The sequence below is a fragment of the Mesoplodon densirostris genome, chromosome 7 (assembly GCF_025265405.1).
Source record: "Mesoplodon densirostris isolate mMesDen1 chromosome 7, mMesDen1 primary haplotype, whole genome shotgun sequence".
Lineage (NCBI taxonomy): Eukaryota > Metazoa > Chordata > Mammalia > Artiodactyla > Ziphiidae > Mesoplodon > Mesoplodon densirostris.
In genome coordinates this window covers 8,746,378-8,770,239 of record NC_082667.1, presented here as the reverse complement: position 1 = coordinate 8,770,239, position 23,862 = coordinate 8,746,378, and the positions used below count along the sequence as shown (strand labels likewise).

Sequence of the window (23,862 nt, the reverse complement as noted above, 5' to 3'; positions counted from 1 at the left end):
CAGAGGGCCAGCCTCCCTCTTCTCTCCCACTGCCCTGTCCTGGCTTTCAGATTCTGGGGCCTCCCTTTTGGCATCCTCATTCATTCATTCATTCATTCATTCATGCAACAGGTGTTTATGAACACCTCTGATGCCAGGCTCTATACTAGGCCAGTGAACAAGATAGAACATATTCTGACTCGTAGAAGTTTACATCCTAGTGGGAGGGCTTGACAATCAACTTGTGATAAACAACTGGGGGAGGGGAGGGATCACCCCAAGAACAGGGCCTGCATGTGGGGGACGCCACACAGCTCCTAGGGGGAGCCCCAGCCCCACCCAAGCCTCTGTCTTATGCTCAATAAGCATCACCATTCCCAGTCTTTCCTGATCACCCGGCTCCTCTCCCAGCCCCTGGCTGTCAGGATCCCGTTGGCTGCTGAGAAACAGCAGTGCAGAGCTAGGGCCCCCGCCCTGTTCTCTGGGCTGCCCCCCACCCAGAATAACAGCCCTTAGGCCCTCCTCCTACCTTCTGAAAAACTCCTGACCTTTCCTTTTTCCTTCCCAGATGGAATTAAGCCTCAGTCTAGGCAGCTTTACTAAAAATGCACACAGACAGACAGAAATATAGGTGCAGGAACATCTTATTAAATAATACAGAGAAAGAAAGAAACAAAATTACATGTGTCTCCTTTCAGCGCCCCCAACCCCTCCTGGCCCTGAATAGTTTAATATCGAACACTGTTATCAATATAATTAACCTCCTAAGACACAATTTTAAAGTCTTGTTTTTTAAAGCAATTTGCATTCTCTGAAGTTCAGGACAACCCGCCGCCCGGCACAGCCCAGACGGCCTACGCAGTGAGGTGAACTCCAGGTACATTTTTAGTGGATTTGCGTACCTGTCTGTAATTACCGCCAGTGATAACAGCTGATGCATAATGCATGCGGCATGAAATTAGAAAAATAATTAACTTTAGGTTTTAAAAGAATCCCACCCCCTTCCCGAATGCATTACAAGTTCTCAATGGCACCAGTAGCCGAGATCAGGAGCAAAGTTGTGCCACGCAGGGTTGGAAGGGCCTTGAGGTCATGGCATCCTGCCTGAAGAAGGGGCCTCCAGTGGGCCTAGACTGGGCTGGGCAGGAGCAGGCCCGGGGCTTCTCCCTGAACGAGGGTGGGCTCGGAAAAGCCCCACTCACACAAAAGTCGCAAGTCCCCCTCCTGCCTGCAGTTCACATCTCCTGGACCTGCAGCAGGCCCTCTGCTCAACACCCAGGGCAGTAGATAGTTTATGGTCCCATTTTACAGATGAAGGCCTGAGACTCAAGGCCACTCTTGGTTTGTGGAGCAGCTGAACTGATCCCAGGCAGGCCTTCTCAGGGAAGAGGCTTCCTAGAGAGGAGCTCTCCCCAGGCCCCTGTGAGCACCAGGAGGTAGAGCCTGGCCCCCCTGCCTCTAGGCCCTCCTCTCTCCATGTTGCTTGTAGCTGAGCCCCGAGAGATTAGTGTCAGCTGGTGGAGGAGAAAAACGCGGGGTCCCTCATTGCTTTAAACAAAGGTTTGCTGAGGACCCATCACAGGTATGGAGGTGACCCTGCTCTGGTGGAGCTCTCAGCCCAGTGGGGAGGTTACTGCTTCCTGTGGGGCAGGGGTCCTTCTGGAGCTGAGAAACTGCTTCTCGCCCCCAGTCTGCCCTGCACACCTCCCTCCTACCTCGGGCCCTGCTCTGCCAGTAAGGACCTGAGGACCTGGCAAAGTTTAGGGAAAACACAATGAATTCTCCTTGCTGAAGGGAGGGACTGGGAGGGTGCACAGAAAGGGGGAGGGGGAGGGGCTTCCCTCTCTCTGAGCTGGGGCCCCCTTGCCCACTCGTGTCTGCCCTCCCTCTTTCTGAAGTTCAGCCAAGACAGGTGGGTGGCCGCCCTGAGTGGGTCATAGGAGGACCTTGGGGTCCCTCCCAGGGATAGGGTGGGGCAGTCCTTCTTTCCAAAACCTCCAGGCCTGTGCCGGGCACTTTACACAACCCCTCCCTTGTCATCTTCCCAGAAGAGTGGGGTTCTCAGCAACACGTTACAGATGAGGAAACTGAGGCCCAGAGAGCGTCACTGGAGGTCACACGGCTGAGGACTGGTGAGGTCAGATTCAAACCTAGCCCTGGTGTCCTCTCCCCGCTCCTAATCTACACGCCTCCTTCTCGGGGTCAGTGCCACCTGGAATTCTCTGATTCCCATAGTGGGGACGGAGACTGTACCTGGTACTTCGGGAGACGCAGCATCAGGACATCCTCACATGAGCTGCCTTCATTGGCAAATGGGGAGGAAGGCCGGGACTGGGAGGCAGGGGGAGGCCTATCCAGACTTCCCTCTACTGCCTGGGATGCCTAGCTCCCTCCTGCCACATGCCCCCACCCCTGCTCAGCCCCTGGTGTGTCATGTCTAACTGTGCCCCCATCCCCAGAGCCTGTGGTGGTAGATGCCCTCTCCTATCCAGCGTGCCAGGGCCTGTGCTGGGCCTGGGGTCCTGCAGCTGCCCCCTGCCATCACTCTGACTCCCCAAGAAGACCCCCCAGAGGGCCGTGGGTCTCTGGCAGCCCCAGCTTGATGGGATTTGAGAAAGACAACGGGTCAAAGCGCCGGGAGGCCAGGCGTTTCCAACAGGGAGGCACCTCCATCCTGTTGGCAGGTATTTACAGATATTACTCAGGTCCGACTACCACCAGTCAAGTGGGTATGGGAAGCAGAGCCAGACACAACTTGGGAGGCTTCATGGAGGGGGCATTCAAGCTGAGGCTGGCGGGTGAGCAGAAGCTGGCCTGGCGAAGCTTGAGTGGGGAAGGTGTGTTGGTGTTCAAGAAGCAGGAACAGCACGTGCAAAGGCCCAGAGGCAGCACAAGGGAGAGCAGGCTTAGGGTCAGTGCTTCTACCCTAGCTTGAGGGGACAGGACTGAGGACGCACAGTTTGAGGTTGGGGAGACCCAGCATCACAGCAATGACAGGGAGTCTCTGCCAGGAAGCAGCTTGGCCTACAGCCTCCCAGTCTACCCTGGAGGCACAGCAGGGAGTAAAGAAAGGGCCTCTGGATTGCAGAGGAGAGAGACAAGCAGTTAACACAGAGGCTAGACCGGTATGCCTGGAGCAGTCAGAGAATTACAGCAGCTTTTAAACCTTATGCACTTACAAGGGTGTACTTTGCAGGTATTACCTCACTGAATGCTCAGTAGTGAGCTCTCCTCTAAGGGGAACTTGATGGCTACATTTATAGATAAGGAAACTAAAGCTCAGAGAGGGCAAGTAACTTGCTCAAGATCTCACAGCCTGGAAGAGGGAGAGGCAGTACTCAAACCCAGGTGTCTCTGTCCTAGATGACAGGAGCTAGCGACTGATAGAAAATGCCAAGAATGATGCCCCAGGTCACCTCTCGGCTAGTGGGGGTCTGGATACCTCTAGTCTGAGCCATCTCACTGCTCCCCTCCCCCACTTCCATCACACGCCAAGGATCCAGCTGTCAGTCATGGAGCTGGCAAGTCATAACTCACACCCTGCTGAAGTCTGAGGGATTCTTGCAACAACGGAAAGTGACCCCATAAAAGACGGGCGATTTACCGGGTTTAATTTGATGGCCACATAAACCATCAAACACAAAACAAGGGAATAAAAGGGCCTCGTGGCACCTGGGCAATTAAAGGGCTCCTCAGGCAAGGCCCGCTGTCTTCCTCCCCACCCCAGGCCCCTCCCTGCCTTCCTGGAGCCAGGGCTCAGCATCACGAGGCCTTGGGGAAGGGGGTGGCAGGGGAGACTCAGCCAAGATGGATGAGGGCTGCAGACAGGGGAAGAGAAAGGCCTTGGGTCCCTGCCTCCCAAATGCTTCTTGGTTATCCATCAGGCATCTCTGAAAGGTGTAATTTAGACTCTATTATGATGCCAGGGCATCTGGAGGCTGAGGGCTATGGCCATGAGCTGAGTGGGCACCGGGAACTGATGTTCATGCCAGAGAAGGCGGTCTGGCCTCGTCTTTGGCCTTAACAAGTCTGACCCCTGCTCAGGGCACTGCTCTGGAATCTGTGAGCTCAGGGGCCAACAGCATCCCTTGTGCCAGGACTCAGAGGAGGGTGTGCGTCCTCTGGCCAGATGCTGGGGGCCTGGGCAGAGGTGCTCCTGGGCTCAGACCTGACCCCTGAGACCGAGGCAAGGTGGCCTTGAGCAGGCCTGAGCCTTCCTGTCCCCAGCACCTGCCCTGGCCCTGCCTCTTTGCTCATAAGCATCTTGAGACAGGACCTCCAGGCTCCATAACCTTCATGGCTCTGGCTTTGTGCAGAGGAAGGGACAGATGTGCAGCTGGAAACCTGGGCTGGCTGTGACCACAAAAGGGCCCCTCACTGGATGGACAGATGCATGGATGGATAAGTGGGTGGGTGGGTGGATGGATGGATGGATGCGTGAGTGGGTGGATGCGTGAGTAGATGGATGGATAGATAGGTAAATAGGTGAGAGGGTGGGTGGATGGGTGGGTGGATGGATGGATGGATGAGTGGATGAGTGGATGGATGGATGGATGGATGGATGGGTGAGTGGGTGGATGGGTGAGTAGATGGATGGATAGATAGGTAAATAGGTGAGAGGGTGGGTGGATGGGTGGGTGGGTGGATGGATGGATGGATGAGTGGATGGGTAGGTGGATGGATGGATGGATGAGTAGATGGGTGGATGGATGGATGGATGAGTGGGTAGATAGATGTAGAGCTGGGTGGAGGGATAGATGGATGGGTAAGTAGGTGGATGGGTGGATAGATGGATGGATGGAGCAGAGGGAAGCTCTATATGGCATGAGGAAGACCTAGCAGAGGAGGAGACGTTTGAGCATGGTCCTGAAGGGTGACGAGCAGTCCAGGAATAGAGAGGGACAGAAGGAAGAAGGGTTTGACATGCTTGAGACATGGAGACACAGGCTCCCTGGGTCATGGGAGTGGGGGCCCCACCATCTCATCCAGTGAGTGGGTCCCAATTCTGCTCTGCACACCAGGGCTGCCCTCCAGGCTGCGGCCTCAGCTCAGGCTCCCAGAGGCCATTGTGTCTCACACTGAAAAGCGTCTGTGAACCTGGAGTTATAAAGCAGACCTTTGCCGGCTGCATGAACACCACTTCCCCACTGAGGTTGAAAGATAATTTCTCTTTAATTGATTTTTTTTACCACTATGAACAGTAATGTAATATGAGAAAAACCTACATTGCAATTTTTCCATTTGTGAAAATCAAAATTACACCTTGCAGACAATTCCCTCAGAGTGTGGACCCCTCCCTCCTTTTATTTGTTTCCTGTCTTTAAATGCAAGAAAACAGATACATATTTTTTTCAAAATAGCTGAAAATTTTGTGATTTAGGAAGGGGGCAAAGTATGGAATAACTTCTCACATTACATGGAACACAGTAGGAAGGGCACCGCTGATAGAAAGAGATTTCTGTAAAGCCGTGGGAAAGCAGTTCTGTTGACACCTCATTCTTCTGTCTATAAGATGCACAAGTGACATGTTGTTTTAACACCAGACGATGAAGCGCCCCACTTTCCCCTGCTCGCCAGTGAGGACGCTGGCAGATTCTTTTTACAGGTTCTGGTGACGCCCCTCCCCCACCTTGAGCTCACAGGCCTCGCAGAAACAAGCTTTCCCTTCAGTCCCTGGTTCCGAGCCAGAGAGGGATACGAGATCCCTGTTCCAATGAGAAATGGTGGCTCTAAATCCATCCCATCAACACTGAGCAGCCACTTTCAGCATCAGCCATAAAGACTGGCTTAGTGTGGGATCCTGAAAGAAGAGACTGAAACTGCAGCCCGGCTCCCAGTAAATTAACGTCACGAAGCCCACGGTCACAGTCCAGGAGGGCCAAGGCCACGTCTGTCTTGTTCACGGGCAGCATCTTTGCTCCCGCTGAGATTAACGTTAGCCAATGTCATTAGAGGCTGACTTCAGCCCGAGCTATCACCTGTGATGTAAACTTGACATTTGGAAGGGCCACGGGGCATGCACCTTGAGGCCTGACCTCTGCCCGTGGCCTCGACTGCAGCCACCCCTCAGCGGCAGGTGGGTGGACACCCGACTCGCTCTCACCGCACATGTCTTGTGCTCCTTGCAGGTGTAGAGGCTGCAAGTCAAGTGGGGCCTGCCTCCCCCAGCCGTCCACCATGGTGGTGGCACACCCCACTGCCACCGCCACCACCACGCCCACTGCCACCGTCACGGCCACCGTCGTGATGACCACAGCCACCATGGACCTGCGGGACTGGCTTCTCCTCTGCTATGGGCTCATCGCCTTCCTGACGGAGGTCATCGACAGCACCACGTGCCCCTCCGTGTGCCGCTGCGACAACGGCTTCATCTACTGCAACGACCGGGGGCTCACCTCCATCCCCGCCGACATCCCCGACGATGCCACCACCCTCTACCTGCAGAACAACCAGATCAACAATGCCGGCATCCCCCAGGACCTCAAGACCAAGGTCAACGTGCAGGTCATCTACCTCTACGAGAACGACCTGGATGAGTTCCCTGTCAACCTGCCCCGCTCCCTGCGGGAGCTGCACCTGCAGGACAACAACGTGCGCACCATCGCCCGGGACTCGCTGGCCCGCATCCCGCTGCTGGAGAAGCTGCACCTGGATGACAACTCCGTGTCCACCGTCAGCATAGAGGAGGACGCCTTCGCCGACAGCAGGCAGCTCAAGCTGCTCTTCCTGAGCAGGAACCACCTGAGCAGCATCCCCTCGGGGCTGCCCCGCACACTGGAGGAGCTGCGGCTGGATGACAACCGTATCTCCACCATCCCGCTGCACGCCTTCAAGGGCCTCAGCAGCCTGCGGCGCCTGGTGCTAGATGGCAACCTGCTGGCCAACCAGCGCATTGCCGACGACACCTTCAGCCGCCTGCAGAACTTGACCGAGCTCTCGCTGGTGCGCAACTCGCTGGCTGCCCCGCCCCTCAACCTGCCCAGCGCCCGCCTGCAGAAGCTCTACCTGCAGGACAACGCCATCAGCCATGTGCCCTACAACACACTGGCCAAGATGCGTGAGCTGGAGCGCCTGGACCTGTCCAACAACAACCTGACCACGCTGCCCCGCGGCCTGTTCGATGACCTGCAGAACCTGGCCCAGCTGCTGCTCCGGAACAACCCCTGGTTCTGCGGCTGTAACCTCCTGTGGCTGCGGGACTGGGTGAAGGCACGGGCGGCCGTGGTCAATGTGCGAGGCCTCATGTGCCAGGGCCCCGAGAAGGTCCGGGGCATGGCCATCAAGGACATCACCAGCGAGATGGACGAATGTTTCGAGGCGGGGGTGCAGGGCGGAGCAGCCAACGCCGCCGCCAAGACCACGGCCAGTGACCACGCCTCTGCCACCACACCCCAGGGCTCACTCTTCACCCTCAAGGCTAAGAGGCCGGGGCTGCGCCTCCCTGACTCCAGCCTCGACTACCCCATGGCCACGGGTGATAGTGCCAAGACCCTGGTCATCCACGTGAAGCCCCTGACGGCGGACTCCATCCGCATCACGTGGAAGGCCATGCTCCCCGCCTCCTCCTTCCGGCTCAGCTGGCTGCGCCTGGGCCACAGCCCAGCCGTGGGCTCCATCACAGAGACTCTGGTCCAGGGGGACAAGACAGAGTACCTGCTGACGGCCCTGGAGCCCAAGTCCACCTATATCATCTGCATGGTCACCATGGAGACCGGCAACACCTATGTGGCCGACGAGACGCCCGTGTGTGCCAAGGCGGAGACGGCCGACAGCTACGGCCCCACCACCACACTCAACCAGGAGCAGAACGCCGACCCCATGGCGGGCCTGCCCGTGGCGGGCATCATCGGTGGCGCCGTGGCCCTCGTCTTCCTCTTCCTGGTCCTGGGGGCCATCTGCTGGTACGTGCACCGGGCCAGCGAGCTGCTGACCCGGGAGCGGGCCTACAACCGGGGCAACCGGAAAAAGGACGACTATCTGGAGTCGGGGACCAAGAAGGATAACTCCATCCTGGAAATCCGCGGTCCCGGGCTGCAGATGCTGCCCGTCAACCCTTACCACAGCAAGGACGAGTATGTGGTCCACACCATCTTCCCCTCCAACGGCAGCAGCCTCTGCAAGGGCACACACACCATCGGCTACGGCGCCACGCGGGGCTACCGGGACGGTGGCATCCCCGACATAGACTACTCCTACACATGATGCCAGCACCCGGCTCCTGCCTCCTCCTGGTGTGGCGACTGTGTGGCTTTGACCAGCCTGCTGCCATCTGACAGAACAAGGAAAAGAAATTCCACGATGACTTTCCCATCAGAAAGCAGAGTTTGGGGAGGGTTGACAATTTTGTAGAACACAACAGTGAAGAAAATAATTTTTTTAAAAGAATAGAAGGCAGGAGGGGGATTTGACATTGATGAAGACATAATTTATACCAAATTATGCCAGGTGGGGAGGAAAAGACTAAAAATAATATCGCAGGAAGGGTTGGGTTGGGGCTTTTTATTTTTCCTGAACTGGAAAGATACTACCTGTGCACCGTCTGTGTATGCCTCATGCTCTGTGCAGGGCCGTCACAAAGGAACCATTAGAGAAGCAGCCAACACGCGCAACCCCCATGCAGCTCTCACTGCCGGCTGCTCACTGGAGACGACATGATGGAAGGTTTTCAGGCTCCTCACAAAGGAGAGGGGAAGAAAAAATATTTTGCTGTGGAGATGTTGTCCTGAAATCTCTTCCCTGGTTCTTTCCATGCTATTTCCCTTACAGATTTGCAGAAATAGCGCGTCTTTCACTGCATTCTTTGAACGACGATGTAGTTGATTAAAAAACAAACTTTCTTTTTCCTATACTGAAGCCCTCCTCAATTCCATGCACCATAGTCCATGGAAGCACCATGGAAGCTGTGGCTTTTCCAGCACTCGGAGGTGCATCTATCTACCTGTTTATCTTTATGTCGTGTCTCTATCTACAGATGGGTATAGAGCCACATATACAGTCCTCACAGTACTTCTTGGGTCAGTTCGTACAATTTCTTGAGACAGTAGAGTCACGAAAATGTTGCTTTCTCCTAGAAATCATTGAGTAAGTAGACAAAGTGTGTTGGGGATGGGAGTGGGGTGGGGGATAATGCTGTTCCTAAAGGCGGAGGCATGTCTGTCCTGGCTGGGTGGCTGGGAGACCCTGGGCAAGGGGTGTTTTCAGTTCAGTCAGTCCTATCTCAGGTTGGCCAGAGCTGGGCCAAGCTCCTTTCTGATATAGAGAAGAGCTTTCTTTGACTTCCGGTGTCCTCATCTCTCTCCCCCTACACCCCCACAAATGCAATCACCTCAACAGCTACTTCCTGAGCATTTACTGTGTGCAATGTGCTTCCTCCAGAGACAGGTAATTGGTGCAGAGACTTTTTTTTTTTTTTTTAGTATCAGCTGATTAGACCTAATGGTTTCCATGGCTGCTCAAACAAAGCCCAGAAAAAGACATGAAAATTCTCAGAAAAGCCCTAGGAGACAGCACGCCCCCCAACCCCAGAATGCAGAACACCACACTGTGCCCACCCCCGGGACGCTGCTCTGAAGAGGGAAGACCAGACCTCTCTAAAAATGCCAGCCTCCAAAAAGTAGTGACTGGAGGCCTCAGAAGAGTTAAGATCTTTTTTCCCTCCCTCTGGAATCAATGTTGCCATCATTTATCAACTGACAGTGCTGTTTGGCGAGCCATGAGATTAAAACGATGATGAAATAATGACAGCAAATCTGAGGAGAAGAGAGGAGTGGTGCCTGGGGTTCTGATATCTCCCACATTCCAGCACTTGGGGAACTCGGGTCACCATCTGTCAAGGTGCCAGTTGTCCTGCACCCAGGAAGGGCGATGTCAAAGGAGAGATGCTGTTCTGAGGGCAGGGAGGATGAGAAGGGGTCCAGCTCCTGGCCGTGGTGTTTTCAAAAGGCCTTGACTGCTTTGACAAAAGCCAAAGACAGGAAGAGAAAGATGAACAGCAGTCACAGGGCTGCTGTGACAGGCCCGGGGTCCAGCCATTTGCTGGACCTGAAAAGATGCTGCTGGCCCCTCAGTGAAGAGGCTGGGCTTGAAAGAAATGGACACAACAACCGCGTGAGCGAGGTGGAGAAGAGGCGCAGCTCTCATTGCCAGGCTGGATGGATGGTCTCACCAAGGGGGGAGCCCCAATCCCCAGCTCCAGGGAGAGGCCGAGGGTCATGGACACATTTCATTCTAGACTCAAGCTTTTTCCCTTTTCCCACCTGAAGCATTTTCTCATACAATGAGGTCAGGAGAGAAACGTTTCCAAGGCTGGGACCATGCTTCCAGGGCTGGGACCGTGTAAAGGTCACATCCGTGTAAAGTTCGCCCTCCCTTTGGCACCCCCCCGACACAGGCACGTTCCCCGTGGCCCAGGGAGGAGCACAGGGGCCTCGCCAGCAGCATCCAGGAGGAGAGGGTGCACGAGGGTGTGGGGCACTGGCTGGGAGTCAGAAGTTCAAGGTATCTGCTGGTTCTGAAATGCAGTTTCCTCCCCAAGGCACCACCTCTGTCTTTGGCCAGCGTTCCAGGAAAATCGGTCCCAGCCTCGCCACTTCCAACCCCCAACCCCTGCTGCCAACATGCTTGGTCCCCTGCTCTCACACTTCATCCTCCTTTCTCTTCTCCCCGAGCCAGGCGGGAGGTCAGATCATCCCCTTAGAGGCTAAGAAGGCATTTGGGGAACAGCAGGTGGCCCTATACAGGGAGGGCTACAGGGGAGACCTTGCAGCTCTGAGAGCCTGCCTGTGCCAGCAGCGCCCTCCAGGCCAGGCCTGGGTGATGAACTTTTCTGCCCCGTAGCACAAAGCAGGCCCAGGCCTGCCTTGGCCTGAGGACACATCAGTCTCCTGCTCCCACCTCTTGTGCTAATGGGGCTTGGGCCCCACCTCACACCAGGGGGAAACCAGGCCCTGCCTGCCTTGCTGCAGGCATCCTCCTGCTAGTGTAAGTGCTGAAGATAGTGGAGACTCAGCCCAGCCAGGGCCCGGGGGCCCCCCTCTCGTCTTTCCTGCCCTCAGCATCCCAACATCTTTCCAGCATCCTTTCTAAGAACAAGCCTCCAAATGCCTGCTGCTTCACTGCCCCCAAGCCAGGGATGGGGCCTGAAGCCAGGTCCACTCTGAAACCCCTTCCCTTCCTGGTCCAGCCCCTCTGAGCCAGCCATGCAACATAATGAGAGAGGATGTTCCAGGGCACCGAGCCTCCTCCACCCCCTAGAAGCACGTGAGGACACAGGGCTTGGGTCACCACTTCTGTCTAGAACCTCCCTCCTGTGGGCGGCCGACCTGTGACCCTTGCAGCCTCTAACTAGCCAGAACAACCTCATTGACCTCAGCCTTGATGAGTGTATTTTGTGGCATTTAAGGCAGGTTTCAAGTTAAAAAAAAAAAAAAACTCATGACCCTTCTTTGGTTAAGTGGTTTACCCTTTGTGGTAATTAGATATAGTGATGGGAATCTCTTTTCTATTACATGGCAATTTTCCTTTAAATTTCCCCTGGAAAAAAAAAAAAAAAAAAGGAAAGAAGGCAGCAGGGCCAGGCGAGTCATTTGCATTTTGCGAATGAGGCCTCTTGTAAGCTCAGCTCAGGCGTGGGGCCCAACGTATGGAATGCTTAAGAGATTACTAAGAATAAAATCTATTAATTAGTCATACTCAATTCCGCAGACATGATGTGCATCAAAAGCTTCTTTTCTTCCTTTTTCTCCTTCCCTCTTCCTGCGGCCTCCCACAGAAGCCTCCATCTTCTCTAAATTGGCTCCTGCTTCTTGGACCACCTCTCATTAACATGGCGGCTGCGTGGCCAACTAGGGGGCCTCTGGGGTTTGGGGGTAGGAGCTGGGGCACCGGCTCCTTCCCGCTCTGGGTGACGCCGGCAGGGGAGGTGACAGTGGCTGGGGGACCCAGGCTTCCCCACCCGAAGTCCGAAGCTTACGCCTGCCTGTGCCTCTTCCTTCCTCAATGGGCACCGGGCCTCCTCCCCCCTCCCCTAGGGGTCCAGGGAAGCCCACCAGCCCCAGCAAGGAGTAAAGTAAGAAAGGTCAGGGAGACCTTCCAGGGAGATGCAGGGAAAGCAGGTTTTGCGAATCCACAGCCTCTGCCTCTGTTTCCCCTTCTGTAATATAGAGGTGGGCTGAGGCCGGGTCTAGCTTCACCCAGAAAAGATAGGGGCTCCAGAAGCCAAATGGGGGCTCCCCCACCATCTGCTGACTCTGGAAGGTTCTGGTTGGCCCAAGGCAGGTGACGGAAGCCCAGAGTGAGAGGGACAGGCCAGGTGAGGGATCCCGGGGATCTGAGGGAGCTGACTGGGCAATGTGCCAGGACTGCATCCGAGCCTCCCTCCTTCACCCCCTCAGAGCTGTGGAGCAAGGGGAGGACACCGCCACCCCCTCCAATGGCAGCTCAAGTCCCAAAGCCAGCCCACTCCAGAAATCTGCTTCCAGCTGAACGTGCCAGGGAGGACGGGGCTTCTGAGCCTCGCACTTATGAAAAATACAACAAGGAAAATTGGATGCGGCAGACAGGGAGCAATGGAGCTGCGAAGGCAACCAGGAGGGAGCCGGGGCACTTTCCGGAAGGAGGGGCCTCGGGGCGCATGGCAGCCTGAGCCCCAAGGGCCAGACCACACTCTCAGGGCCAGGGCTCAGGCGGGGTCAGCTGGGGGTGTCCCCTGCGCCCATGTCCCCATCACTCAGATCAGTGCAGGTGACAGGCAGCGGATGCCTGGCTCTGGATCTGCGCCAGGGTGAATGCTAACAAGCAATTCACAGCCCTGCACAGGCCTTCTAGAATGCAGACAGAGGAGACATCTTTTTTCTTAAGGAGGAATAAAAAGGCTCAAAAATGAAAATCATTACCGTTTACAAGCAAGTGAGTCTGCTAAATTGATTAGGAGAGATTAAACTCCTTGGAGGTGAAGGGAAAGGGGGATATTTCGCATTTTTTGAACCTGTCCCCAGTGGCCAAAGGCAAAGCAGGGATTTTTCTGGGCCTGGCTGGTGAGGAGCTGGGGTCTCTGAAGGCTGACACCACGCGTGCCCCAGCGCTGGCTCCGGATATGCTGGTTGGACGGAGCCTGGGCTCGAGCTCGGGGTGGGGCGGGTGGGGAAGCAGTTCTGCCTCCATCGAGTGCCGTGCGCAGCCCCTGGGACGAGTTGGGGGGGTTACGTGGCCCACACAAGTCACTCAGAAGCTGCCCTGGCCCCCAGGCAGAGACTCTGCTCCTGCCCTCCAGATTCCATCTGCCTTCGGGTTGAAAAGCTAGGGGAAGTGGCCGGGCTAGTCCCTTCGTGAGTAGGACTCTAAAGCCATGAGTCCTTCTGCTTCCTTTCTGTTCCAGGGTGGATCTGTCTCTGATCCATTCCCTGCAGCCAGTAAAAGGGAAATGGGGCCAACGGTAAAGGGAAAACTGAAGTCAGGGAAGAAAAATCTGGCCCAGCAAAAAGAATCAGGCAGTGAGCTCTTTGTCACTGGCCGCATTCAAGCACTTGATGGGGAGGTGGCGGATATTTTCCTGCCTAAGCCAACGCCTGGTTCTTTGAGGAGAAGATCCTGGTTCCCACTCTCACTTTACCATCCCTGAGGACCCTTTAAGGAAGATATCGAGAGATTGCTCAAAACGACCAGTGTTCCCTGAAAATAGCAGGTCAGGGCCATCTCACAGCCAGGCCACCCAGCCCCGTCCAAGTGTCGCTTTTGCCACCAGACAGCCTGCAAAATCCCCATCCTCAGTGTCTAAGAGGCACCGGGAGAGGAAGTTCAGACGCGCGCCGCCCCATCTAGGAGTCTGGGCAGGCAGGGAGCGCAGAGGTGACCCACCACCTGCGCTGGCTCTCTTGGGGCCGCTAGGGGGCCATCTCCCAGGGACTGCAGCTCCCCGTCCCAGGCTGCCTCCTGGCCATCCTCAGTGCCCGGACCTGCGCCCCCTGAGCTCCCACCACCATCCCACTGGCTGTTCTCCCAACAGCATGCTCACAGCTGCCGGCTCAATGCACCCACCCAGCCAGGGGGACAGCTGCCTGGGGCACTTTTCACTCTACATTTTTAAGCATTTACCATTTCTTTTGAAATGTTCCAAGTAGTTTCCTGAAATATCCACATTTGCTTCTTTAAAAACACTCAAGAAGATTCCCTTGGCTCTTCATTCCCCCTCCCTTTACTTCCTCCCTCCCTTTGCTTTTTTTTTTTTTGTTTTTGCGGTACGCAGGCCTCTCACTGTTGTGGCCTCTCCCGTTGCGGAGCACAGGCTCCGGATGCACAGGCTCAGTGGCCATGGCTCACGGGCCCAGCCACTCCGCGGCATGTGGGATCCTCCCGGCCCGGGGCACGAACCCGTGTCCCCTGCATCGGCAGGCGGACTCTCAACCACTGCGCCACAGGGAAGCCCCCCTTTGCATTTTTTTTTTTTTTTTTTTTTTTTCTGTTTGCGGTACACGGGCCTCTCACTGTTGTGACCTCTCCCGTTGCGGAGCACAGATTCTGGAGGCGCAGGCTCAGCGGCCATGGCTCACGGGCCCAGCCGCTCCGCGGCATGTGGGATCTTCCCAGACCAGGGCACGAACCCATGTCCCCTGCATCGGCAGGCGGACTCTCAACCACTGTGCCACCAGGGAAGCCCCCCCCTTTGCATTTTTAACACACTGTTTTTCTCTAGTTTTGGAAATTCTATTATCACTGGGGTCAGGCCCATTTTTCTCACATTAATATGATTTCCAGGATTGCCCAAGACCCCACCCCACCTCCCATGCTGCAGGGGCAAAGCCCACCTTTCCCCATGTCTCCCCTGGGGACATCATGCCCGGGGCAGATCTTCAGCCGGTGGGTGGGCAGCTGCTGCCCTGCTCCCCGCTGGAGAGGCTGGCAGGACAGGGGCTTTCTGAGACCACTGTCACTGCCCTTCCCACTTGTGCTGGGAGGGCAGTGTGGGCATACTGAGGGCACAAAGGGTCCTGTGGGGGGCTGACCCGGCCCCCACTTCCTGGCAAAGCCAGTCCCTGAGGCACTGTGGCCATCGGAGCCACCATGGTGCCATGGCCCCTGTCCTTCCCACTCCCACCCACGCTACCCCCCACCTGAAGGCCCAAAAGTCCAAGCCCGGAGAGTCCTTGCAGGAACGTCTTTGCTGTCACCGCCCCTAAATCTCTTTTACAGCAGTCAGGGTTGACGGCCGCTCGGGCAAGATGCCAGGTCCCTGCGCTCCTCCGCGCCGGGTCACTGAGGCCCAGCACGGCGTGGGGCACACAGGGGTGTCACTCATCTCTTCCTCCCTCCTCTCTTGTCCCTGGGGCTCAGTGCAAAGGGCCCAAGCGGGTATGTTGGCAGCGGCCTTCCTCTCATCCTGCACCCACCCCGCTGGCAGCCTGGCCCCACGAGGGGCTCCTTCTCCCTGAAGCATCTCACTCCACCCTCCCTCGGACCCGCGATCACCAGCTGTGAGCCTGATGGGGAAATCCAGCCACTTGGTGAGATCTGGCCGCCAGTGGGGGTGACCCGGTTCCCCCTCTCCGAGCCAAGCCTCAGGTGGGTGACGAGGGGGGCAGAGAACTGGGTGCCCCACCCCCCCGTGTCTGACGCTTCTGTTGAGAGTCCTCGCACCCGAGCCGCCCACCTGGAGGAACTAACCAGGCTTTCTCCTCAAGACGGAGGAAAACAAATGCCACACGAGCCAACAATCAAAGCCACAGCAGACATGGGACCGCCACTTGCTCGTCTCCCAGGAGCCAATGTCCAGGGCGCCTCTCACCTGCCCTGTGCAAAGGACATGCTTGCAGAGGGTCCCAGAAACCACTCACCTCCGGCTGGTCCCGTTTTCAAAAGGTTCTGCGTACCCAGGAGGAAGACACACACAAAACTCTGAAACTGGCTGAGATATTTTTACCCGAGCCAGAACACCACCTGCCTGCAGGCCAGCGGCCTCAGCTGAGATGCCCACCTGGCATCCAGCTCCTGAAGAGATGCTGAAAGCCGTGGGGAGGAAGCAGAAGCGCCCAGTGTTTAGAGGTTTGCCATCTGAGAGGGAGAGAAGCGGGCAGACGGGGTTGAAGGTTGGGGACAGCTGCGGGGCTGCGAGCCAGAGAGACAGTGCAGTTGTGCGACTCTGTGGGCTGGAGCGGACGCCCCCTAATTATGAATGTCACAAGGCGGGTGTGAACGGAGAGGCAAAAGAGAAAAGTAAACTAGAAGAAACCCCATGCGTAAGCCCTGCGGAGCAAATGTTTTAACAGCCACCAACAGCAACTCCCCTTCCCAGTGTTCAAAGGTTACTGTATCTGGTGAGGCGTGGAGTGTTAAAGCGCTTGCTCGCTCAGGGGCCACCCAGCGCTGTGCTCAGCAGAGTCTATCCCTGGCGCCTGGGGAGGAAGAGAGCAGGGAGGGGTCCTGAGCCAGACCCTGGTGAATGGAGGGTCTGCTGCAGAAGGTGGATGCCTGGCCAGCCAATGGCATGGGGAGGACGGGGCTGTGAACAAGGTCCCTTCTGCCAACGGAGGGACCCTTGCTAGGGGCACCCCTGGTTTTCCTTGAGCCCCTGCCCTTTTCTACCTGCAGAATCTGCCCAGTGGGGCCATCTGGCCACCCGCTCCTTGCCTTCTTCCTTTTTCTCTGAAGGGCAAAGCAACCTCGGGGGTCTGAGTGATGGGAGTTCCGCTGCTGCCTGCTGCCATCTGACACCTGGCTGGTTGACTTGGCCTGGCCCCAGGCCTGCCCGCTTCCCTCCCAATCTCAGCACCAGACACACAGACACCCACCACGACAACAACACAAACCAAAGTGCACTGAGAACTGCCCTTGGGCCTCCTTCTTGTAGGTGCCTTGAAACTTCAGTGTTGAGATGAATGTGATGAACTATTTGGTCCTATTTTCTGTTTGTCTGTTTTCATATGAAATGTCCAAGTCCACTTTCCTTGTCCTTTCTTGAAATAAATAGAAAGATTTAACTTTTACAGTCCTCTCGGCTGCTGACTCTCAGCTCGGCGGCCCAGCGTGCCAGGGGCCGGTGTCTGTCACCCACGTGGTCTTGGCTGCCCACACCCCCTCCCCAGGCTTTGCCCTGAGGGTCAGCCCTGCTGTCAGGGTCCACTGGCACAGAGGTGGTGGCTGGGAGGGATGGAAGCTCTGGGTTAGTATATTCCCTGGGCACCATGGGAACCAAAATAATAATTCTGCTGCAGGATGGAGAAGGGACTTCTGGCCCCATCCCACGGGCCCCGGGGAAGGCGCCTGCCAGCTAAAGGCAGACTCCAAGAGGGTTTCCATGTGGAGATGTATTAATCAGAGCCATGGATTATCTCATAAGAGGCTCCGGCAACCATGTGGGCACCCAGATAAGACTGGCACCATACGGGTGCTGGGGACACGGCTATTCCTCCGCTTGCCTGGGTCCCACCACCTCTGACACCCCTCATCCCCTAGACGCACCCACCACATTCACAACTCTCCAGGCTTAGCTTGATATCTCACACTCCAAAGAGGGGGAAAAGGAAAAAAATTATTTTCCGTGAGAACAATAGCAGTTTCTGCCAAATTTAACATATAAAATAAGAGCTCATTACTTCTGCCTTAGATCTGATTTCACATCTGGATACGAGTTAATGAGCTTTTCCTTATATCCCAAGGAAGCAAAGTTATTTCTGGATGTGCCTTGGTGGCAGGTGGCCTGGCTGGGGTGACACGGGGTGCTCTGACCCCACAGGTGCCCCTCGCACTCCCATCTTCTCTTGGTCCTCACTGCCGGCCCCCTGGAGGCAGGAGCAGCCCAGAGATCATTCCAAAGGGCGGCTCGCCACATAGGCTTCGGGGAAAGGACCGAGTCTGTTTCCCCAAACTCTTCCTAGGGCCCAGCGCACAGTGGGTGCTCAGGAGGGCTGCCTGCTCTTCCTCACCTGACACTCACCTTTCTAGAACCTGATCAGCCAGCCAGTCAGTAGATATTTACTGAGGGCTTACTATGTGCTGGGGCTGGGCCTGGGGCACCCTTCCAGCCTCATGGAGGGGGAAGGAAGGATGCTCATGGACGAGATCAGGGTGGGGAGGCACTCTGGGAGCCAGGTCTCCACTGAGGGTGTTTCCTCAGATGAGAAGGACTTGGAGAGAAAGGGAGAGGGCCTGCCAGAAGCTCTGAGGCAGGGGGCACGAAGGCGAGTCTGATTCTGTCCCCCTCTGGAAGACTCCGCTTCCCCCATAAGCACAGGACCCATCTGGCCCCACCTCTGGCCACACCGAGTACAGTTCACTCCCCAAGCAGGCCCTGCCTACCCAAGCGGGCTCTGGGTCTGTGCTGACTTCTCCACCGGGTGCCCTTGAGGGCCCTTGAAGGTTCAACTCAGGCATTGTCTCTGGAGAGGCTGCCCTCTCCGGGCCACACCTGCTGGTTCTCACCTGGACAGGTAACTGGTTCCAGCACCTCGCTCACTAAGGGCCCCTGGCCAGCAGGTCTTGCCTTCCACCCCTTCAGATCCCAGAGGGCACCGGCCTGGCACACAGGAGGCACCGGAAACGTGAATGGAGGGAGGGAGTCAATAAACACCAGCAAATCAATCAACCAACAGATCAATCTATCAATGCGGGGCCCAAGGAGGACGACTTTCCAAGAGCAGCAGCCCTGGCGCCCCAGGTGTGAGGCAGTCTCTACTTCTCCTCCCACCCCTCCAGGCAGGGGGAGCCTCGGACGGGGCTGACCCAGCTCACCTGACCATCCACACACTGGCAGCAGCACCACAGACCAGGTGCCCCGGCCACTCTCTTCAAGCCGGAGCGGGGGGGGCTGGCTTCCCAGACTGTGTTCCTGAGCCCCTAGAGCTAACAGAAGTTCTGCCCAGGAAGGGTTCATGGTCACATGCATTTGGGAACCACTGGATTAACGCCTGTCCTGGGGGCTCCTCGGGCAGGGCCTTGGAGTCCCTCAGAACTGGGTGAGACCCACAGGCTCCACCACCCACTCCCTGTGCCTCTGTAAAGCGTACACACGATGACAGCTCACCGCACTCACCGCGCTCATTTTTCCCACCAGGACAGCACTGACGTGGCTGATGTGTGCCGGGGCCTCCGTGAGAACGCTGCTTCCCCCCCACCCACTCGTCCTGCAGGCCCCATCCCTGGTGCCCCCAGGGTTTACCCAGCATCCCTAGCCCCCAGGTACAGGTGCTGAGCTGGCGGGCAGTTCTCCCAAGGAGGCCCAGGTGTCTCCGCAACAGCCAAGTGCCCCCAGGTCTGCAGAGAGGAGAGACGTCGGAACAGGGCCCGTTCTCCAAGCCACCGTGACCACACCCAAGGTCTGCGGCCTGCTCCGGAAACCTGCTAGACGGGCTCTCAGGCTGACCCGAGCTTTCGGCTTCTGGAGAACAGGGCTGGGGATGGGGGCATCTTAGGTTTTAATAAGTGGCCCGGGGGTCTGGAGGCCCAGACAGGGTTGGGCCGCACAGGAGGAAATCACCAGGAACCACGGGGGAGGTTCCAGGACCTGTATTTCAGGTCAATGGAAAGAAGACCCTCCATCTGAGCGGTAGGGAGGCCCAGCCTCACAGGAGAGCAAGCAGAGCTGGCCGGCCCCTCAAGGGGGTGCAAGTTCTGGGTGGTGGAGGCAACAGGCTGACAATGAAGAGCCCCTGTCTCCCTAGCATGTCTTCAGATGGACCCTGGGGGACAGGGTGGTCTCCCCACCCACCCGGGACTCTTCCTGCTACAGCCTCCACTCCAGCCAAGCAGTTTCCAGCCCTTTCCTTCCCAAAGAAATCTCAGGACCCACATATTGCTGAGGTTACGGATATATATGGGGCAAGTCCCCTGAATAGCTGCTCAGCAGACAAGCGGCACGCCAAAGTCCAGCGTCCCTGATTCATGTGTCCAACTCCTGCTGTTCGGTCAGGCTCAGGACTAAAAGTTCCAGTTCAAGTGGGATGAAGAGTGGGTGGCCGCCATCCCTGTCCCTGGACACTGCTCTTACCTGGCTACCACCAGGTTCCAGAAGCTTCCCTCCTCCTGCCCCCACTTCCTAGGAGGGGTCCCTGCCCTCATCAAGCATCCTGAAGAAGCGATCAAACCTGGGAAGGGTCTAACACCCCAAGTCCCACCCCACACCCAAATTCTGAGGCCAGTTCTTAGCACCCTGCATACAAAGCCCTGGTGGGATCTGAGGTCCCCAGCCAGCCCCAAAATGCTGCCTCAGAAAGGCTGGGTGGGGACTTCCCTGGTGGCGCTCCCAATGCAGGGGGCCAGGATTCGATCCCTGGTTGGGAAACTAGATCCCACAGGCATGCCGCAACTAAGGGTTTGCATGCCACAACTAAGGAGCTGGCGAGCTGCAACTAAGGAGCCCGCCTGCCACAACTAAGACCCAGTGCAACCAAATAAATTTTAAAAAAAAAGAAGGGCTGGGTGGAGCTTGCTCATCACTCTCAGGCGCCCCCAGCCCACCTACTGGATGCCTCCCCTCCCCTCCTCCACACCCCTTGGCCTCTTGTCAGCACCTGCTTCTTGCACGGCCTGCCGCCCCCAGGTCCGGTACCGGCACCTCCAAGGGACCCTCTCCTCCAGAGGCAGAGGAAGTAGGATCCCTCAAGCCGCTAACTGACAGCACAAGTGAAAACCTGGCACTCCCCCTTCGGAGACTTACAGAGGAAGTGAAATCTTATTTGCACTGCTGCCAAGGCTGGGATGCAATGAAATGATGCCTCGGGGAGAGACCAGCCGGCTCCCTGTGGAAGCCGTGGCATCAGAGCTGGACTTATTAAAAGCCACAGTGGCCACATTTCAACCTGTTTCAGGTGTTAAGTAATTTACTGCCACCCAGAATTCAGTGGCAGGTTTTTATCATTTTTATTTCCGTGATGCAGGCCCGATGTCCCTGCACAGGGAACTACGGGTCTAAATGCTCCCTGCACCCCCAGTACTGTGATGAAAATGGGGGAGCAGGGGCCTGGGAGGGGGTGAGGGTGGAGGCTGGCATGGCAGCAGATGCCCTGATTCTCTCCCGGGTTACACCAGGCTTGGCTCAGAGTGACAAGGAGGACCGGCTCTAAGATTCCCCCACGACCCCATATTTAGGGGCTCGGTGATCCCCCAAAGACCCTGTGGGTGTTTTCTGAAGGCAGCAATAGTGTAAGCTCTGTGAGAGCAGAGGCTACCTCTTTCAGGACCTGTCCACCAACCACACAATCAACAAGTCTTTACTGAGCACCTACTGTGTGCCAGGTCCTGACATAGCAGTGAGCGAGACCCCAAAGAACCCTGCCCTATGGACTGCACACATTGCTGATAAGTGTCGAATAAATATTTGCGGTTGGTTGATTAAAATCTCTAAAAGGCAAACAAGCTCTTGAAAGAAACAGTGCTGGCATGGGGGGTACTGGAGGGAGGGGCAGGGAGGAAGTGAGCCCACCCAACTGGGCATCTGCTCCATGCCAGCCACTGCAGCCACCCTTGAAGCAGGGCCTCCACGTCACAGACGAGAAGGCTCGGCGCCACAGTGCTTCTCACTGCTTTGCAGATCGTGCAGTGAGGGACCCGTGCCCTGACCTTCCACGGCCTTGACCCTCTTGGGGAATGCACAACCTCACATTCACAGAAAGCCAGGGACAGGGAGCCCTGCGGTCTGGGGCCCACAGGGTCACAAGCCTTGAGCCCCTTCTCAGCAGCACTGGGCGGAGGACTGTTTGACGCCTGCTGGCTTTGGGGGGATTCAGCCTGTTACTGAGGCTCCAGGGGCTTCTCCGACACCATTTCTGAGGCCCCCTTTCTCCACCTGTTTTCAGATACTCCAGGAAGACCAAAGGGAGTCTTCAAAGTCCAGGTTGAGCCAAAAGCAGAAATTCTTTAATTAGCTTTCTCTTGGATGGGGGCCCTGGCAAATGGATTAGTTGTGGTGGGCTAGAGAAAGGGATTGCAGTCCCTTAGAGCTGAGATTACAAGCCCGGGTGAAGGGCTGAGGGGCCGTCACCAGGGATGGTGGCTCCCCAGGGGCTAGCAGATGGAACCTGTCACCAGGAAGACACAGGAGATGTGCTCTCAGTGAGGCCTTCGTCCCCGGGAAGCTGGCACGGAGAGACGCTTGGCATGGCCGGGCTGTGTGCCTGAGTCTACTAATGAATGTGCCTCCTTCTCATGTGATGGCCCAGATCTGGTGCTTCATAATTAGGGGGGATTTCCTAAAGGGGCACCCGTCTGTGAGAGGCGAGGTAGTGCAGCCCGATGGTGCCAGGCACCAGACACCTGTCACTGCATTCCATCCTCACTCACCCCTGTTTTCAAGCAAGTAAACTGAGGCCCAGGACTAAGGCGCTTGCCCAAGGCCACAGTGACAGAGGTTAGTATGGGAGCTAGGTCCTGGCCAGTGAGACAGCCTGATTGGGGTCTGTGAACCGGAAGGGAAAGGCACAGGTACACCCCCACCAGAAATCGCTGCAGGGAAGTAAGCCTCCCCAGGCAGGTCTCCTCCAGGAAGCCTTCCCAGACCGGCCCACAGCACCTTGGATTCCCCTACTAGGCACTTACACCCTGTGCTGTACCCACTAGTCCCACTCTACACTGAGTGTCTTTTAGAGGCAGGGATTAGGTCTTCGTCATGTCATACTCTCTGAATGGAGGAAGGAGGACTGTGTCCTCCTCAGTCTGGGGGCGTCCAGAAAGAGAAGGTGGGCAGGAGGCTGGGTCTTGGGAGTAGAAGGACAGGGAGGACAGAGCCAAGAGAGGAGGCTGCCAGGGATCCCAGGAGCCGAGTTCCAGGCTGAGGTCTCCCCCAGGCCTGGGCTCTCCTGCTGGCCGGCTTTGCCTAGGGAGGCACATGAGGGGCAGGATGATTCCAGGACTTGGAGACCCAGATTCCTCGGGACTGAAGCCCTTTGAAGCAGGACTTGTACTCTCCCCCTTGAGCTCTGCATCAAAGGCAGCTCTGCTGTGGACGGGCCACGCTAGGCTCTACAGATAAGGGCTGCCCTCTTGGGGCAGGCAGCAGAAGGCGACTGGGCTTCCGCGAGCAGCTACCACCCACCCCAGCCTCCCTCTGGCTTCCCTGCTCCCGGGGCAAGAAGCTGAGCCACCCCCAGGGCGCCACCTCAGGCCCCTGTCTGGGATGCTCCCCTGGGCTCCCCCTTCCTGACCCTCCAGACAGGTCTGCCTCCAGGACCAAGTGCTGCAGGTGACCATGTCGCTCCCCAGGGTGTCCTGGCTGCCTGGACCACATCTTCCTTGCCCGCCCTTGCAGCCTCAGCACCCAGCACCTGCTGAATGAATGAATGGCTGTGCTCTGGGGCATGTGGGAGGGATGCCTAACCCAGGTCAGGGCAGGTGCCTGGAGGAAATGACATCTAAGCCGGGGCCTGGCGCCTGACCAGAGTCAGCCAAGTGGAAATGGGAGGAGAAGGTGCTCCAGGCAGCGGGGAGAGCCCAAGCGAAGGCCAGGAGGTGAGAGAGAACATGCAGTTATGAGACCCAAAATCATTTAGTTGGGCTGGAATGGGAGAGGGTAGGAGAGGGAACCAGAAACAGCAGGAGAGGTTCTGGGGCTGGACGATGAGGGTGAGCCAGTCACGATGCCTGGGGAGCCAAGGTCACTATTAGGGCAAGACCTTCCCTAAATCGAGGATTCCCTGGGGTGCTGCAAGAGGCCATGATATCAGCCAGGGCTGCCCAACTCTGGGGGCCCCCATTTCCATTGTGGCCTCTATGAATACCACCCCCCACTCCCGTTGTGCAGTGCAGCCCAGGCACCAGCCATGAGGTTGCAGAGACAGCTGAAACCCAGAGGCACTGTCCAGCAGCAGGAAATGGCATCCACCCCACAAGAGGCCAGGCCCAGAAAGACCACAGCCAAGGAAGCGTGTGGATCCCTGGGGCCAGGGAGCTGAGGGTGGGAAT

General features: G+C 56.8%; 2 protein-coding genes across 3 annotated transcripts in view; one reads left to right on the top strand and one right to left on the bottom strand.

Annotated features, from left to right (window-relative positions):
* MACROD1 (mono-ADP ribosylhydrolase 1) overlaps positions 1-23,862 on the bottom strand; it is a 152,258-nt gene that overhangs the window by 102,382 nt on the left and 26,014 nt on the right. The window lies entirely within an intron of this gene.
* Positions 6,157-8,181, top strand: FLRT1 (fibronectin leucine rich transmembrane protein 1). Its single transcript, XM_060104980.1, has one exon. It carries the CDS (start codon positions 6,157-6,159, stop codon positions 8,179-8,181), a length of 2,025 nt encoding a protein of 674 aa, XP_059960963.1.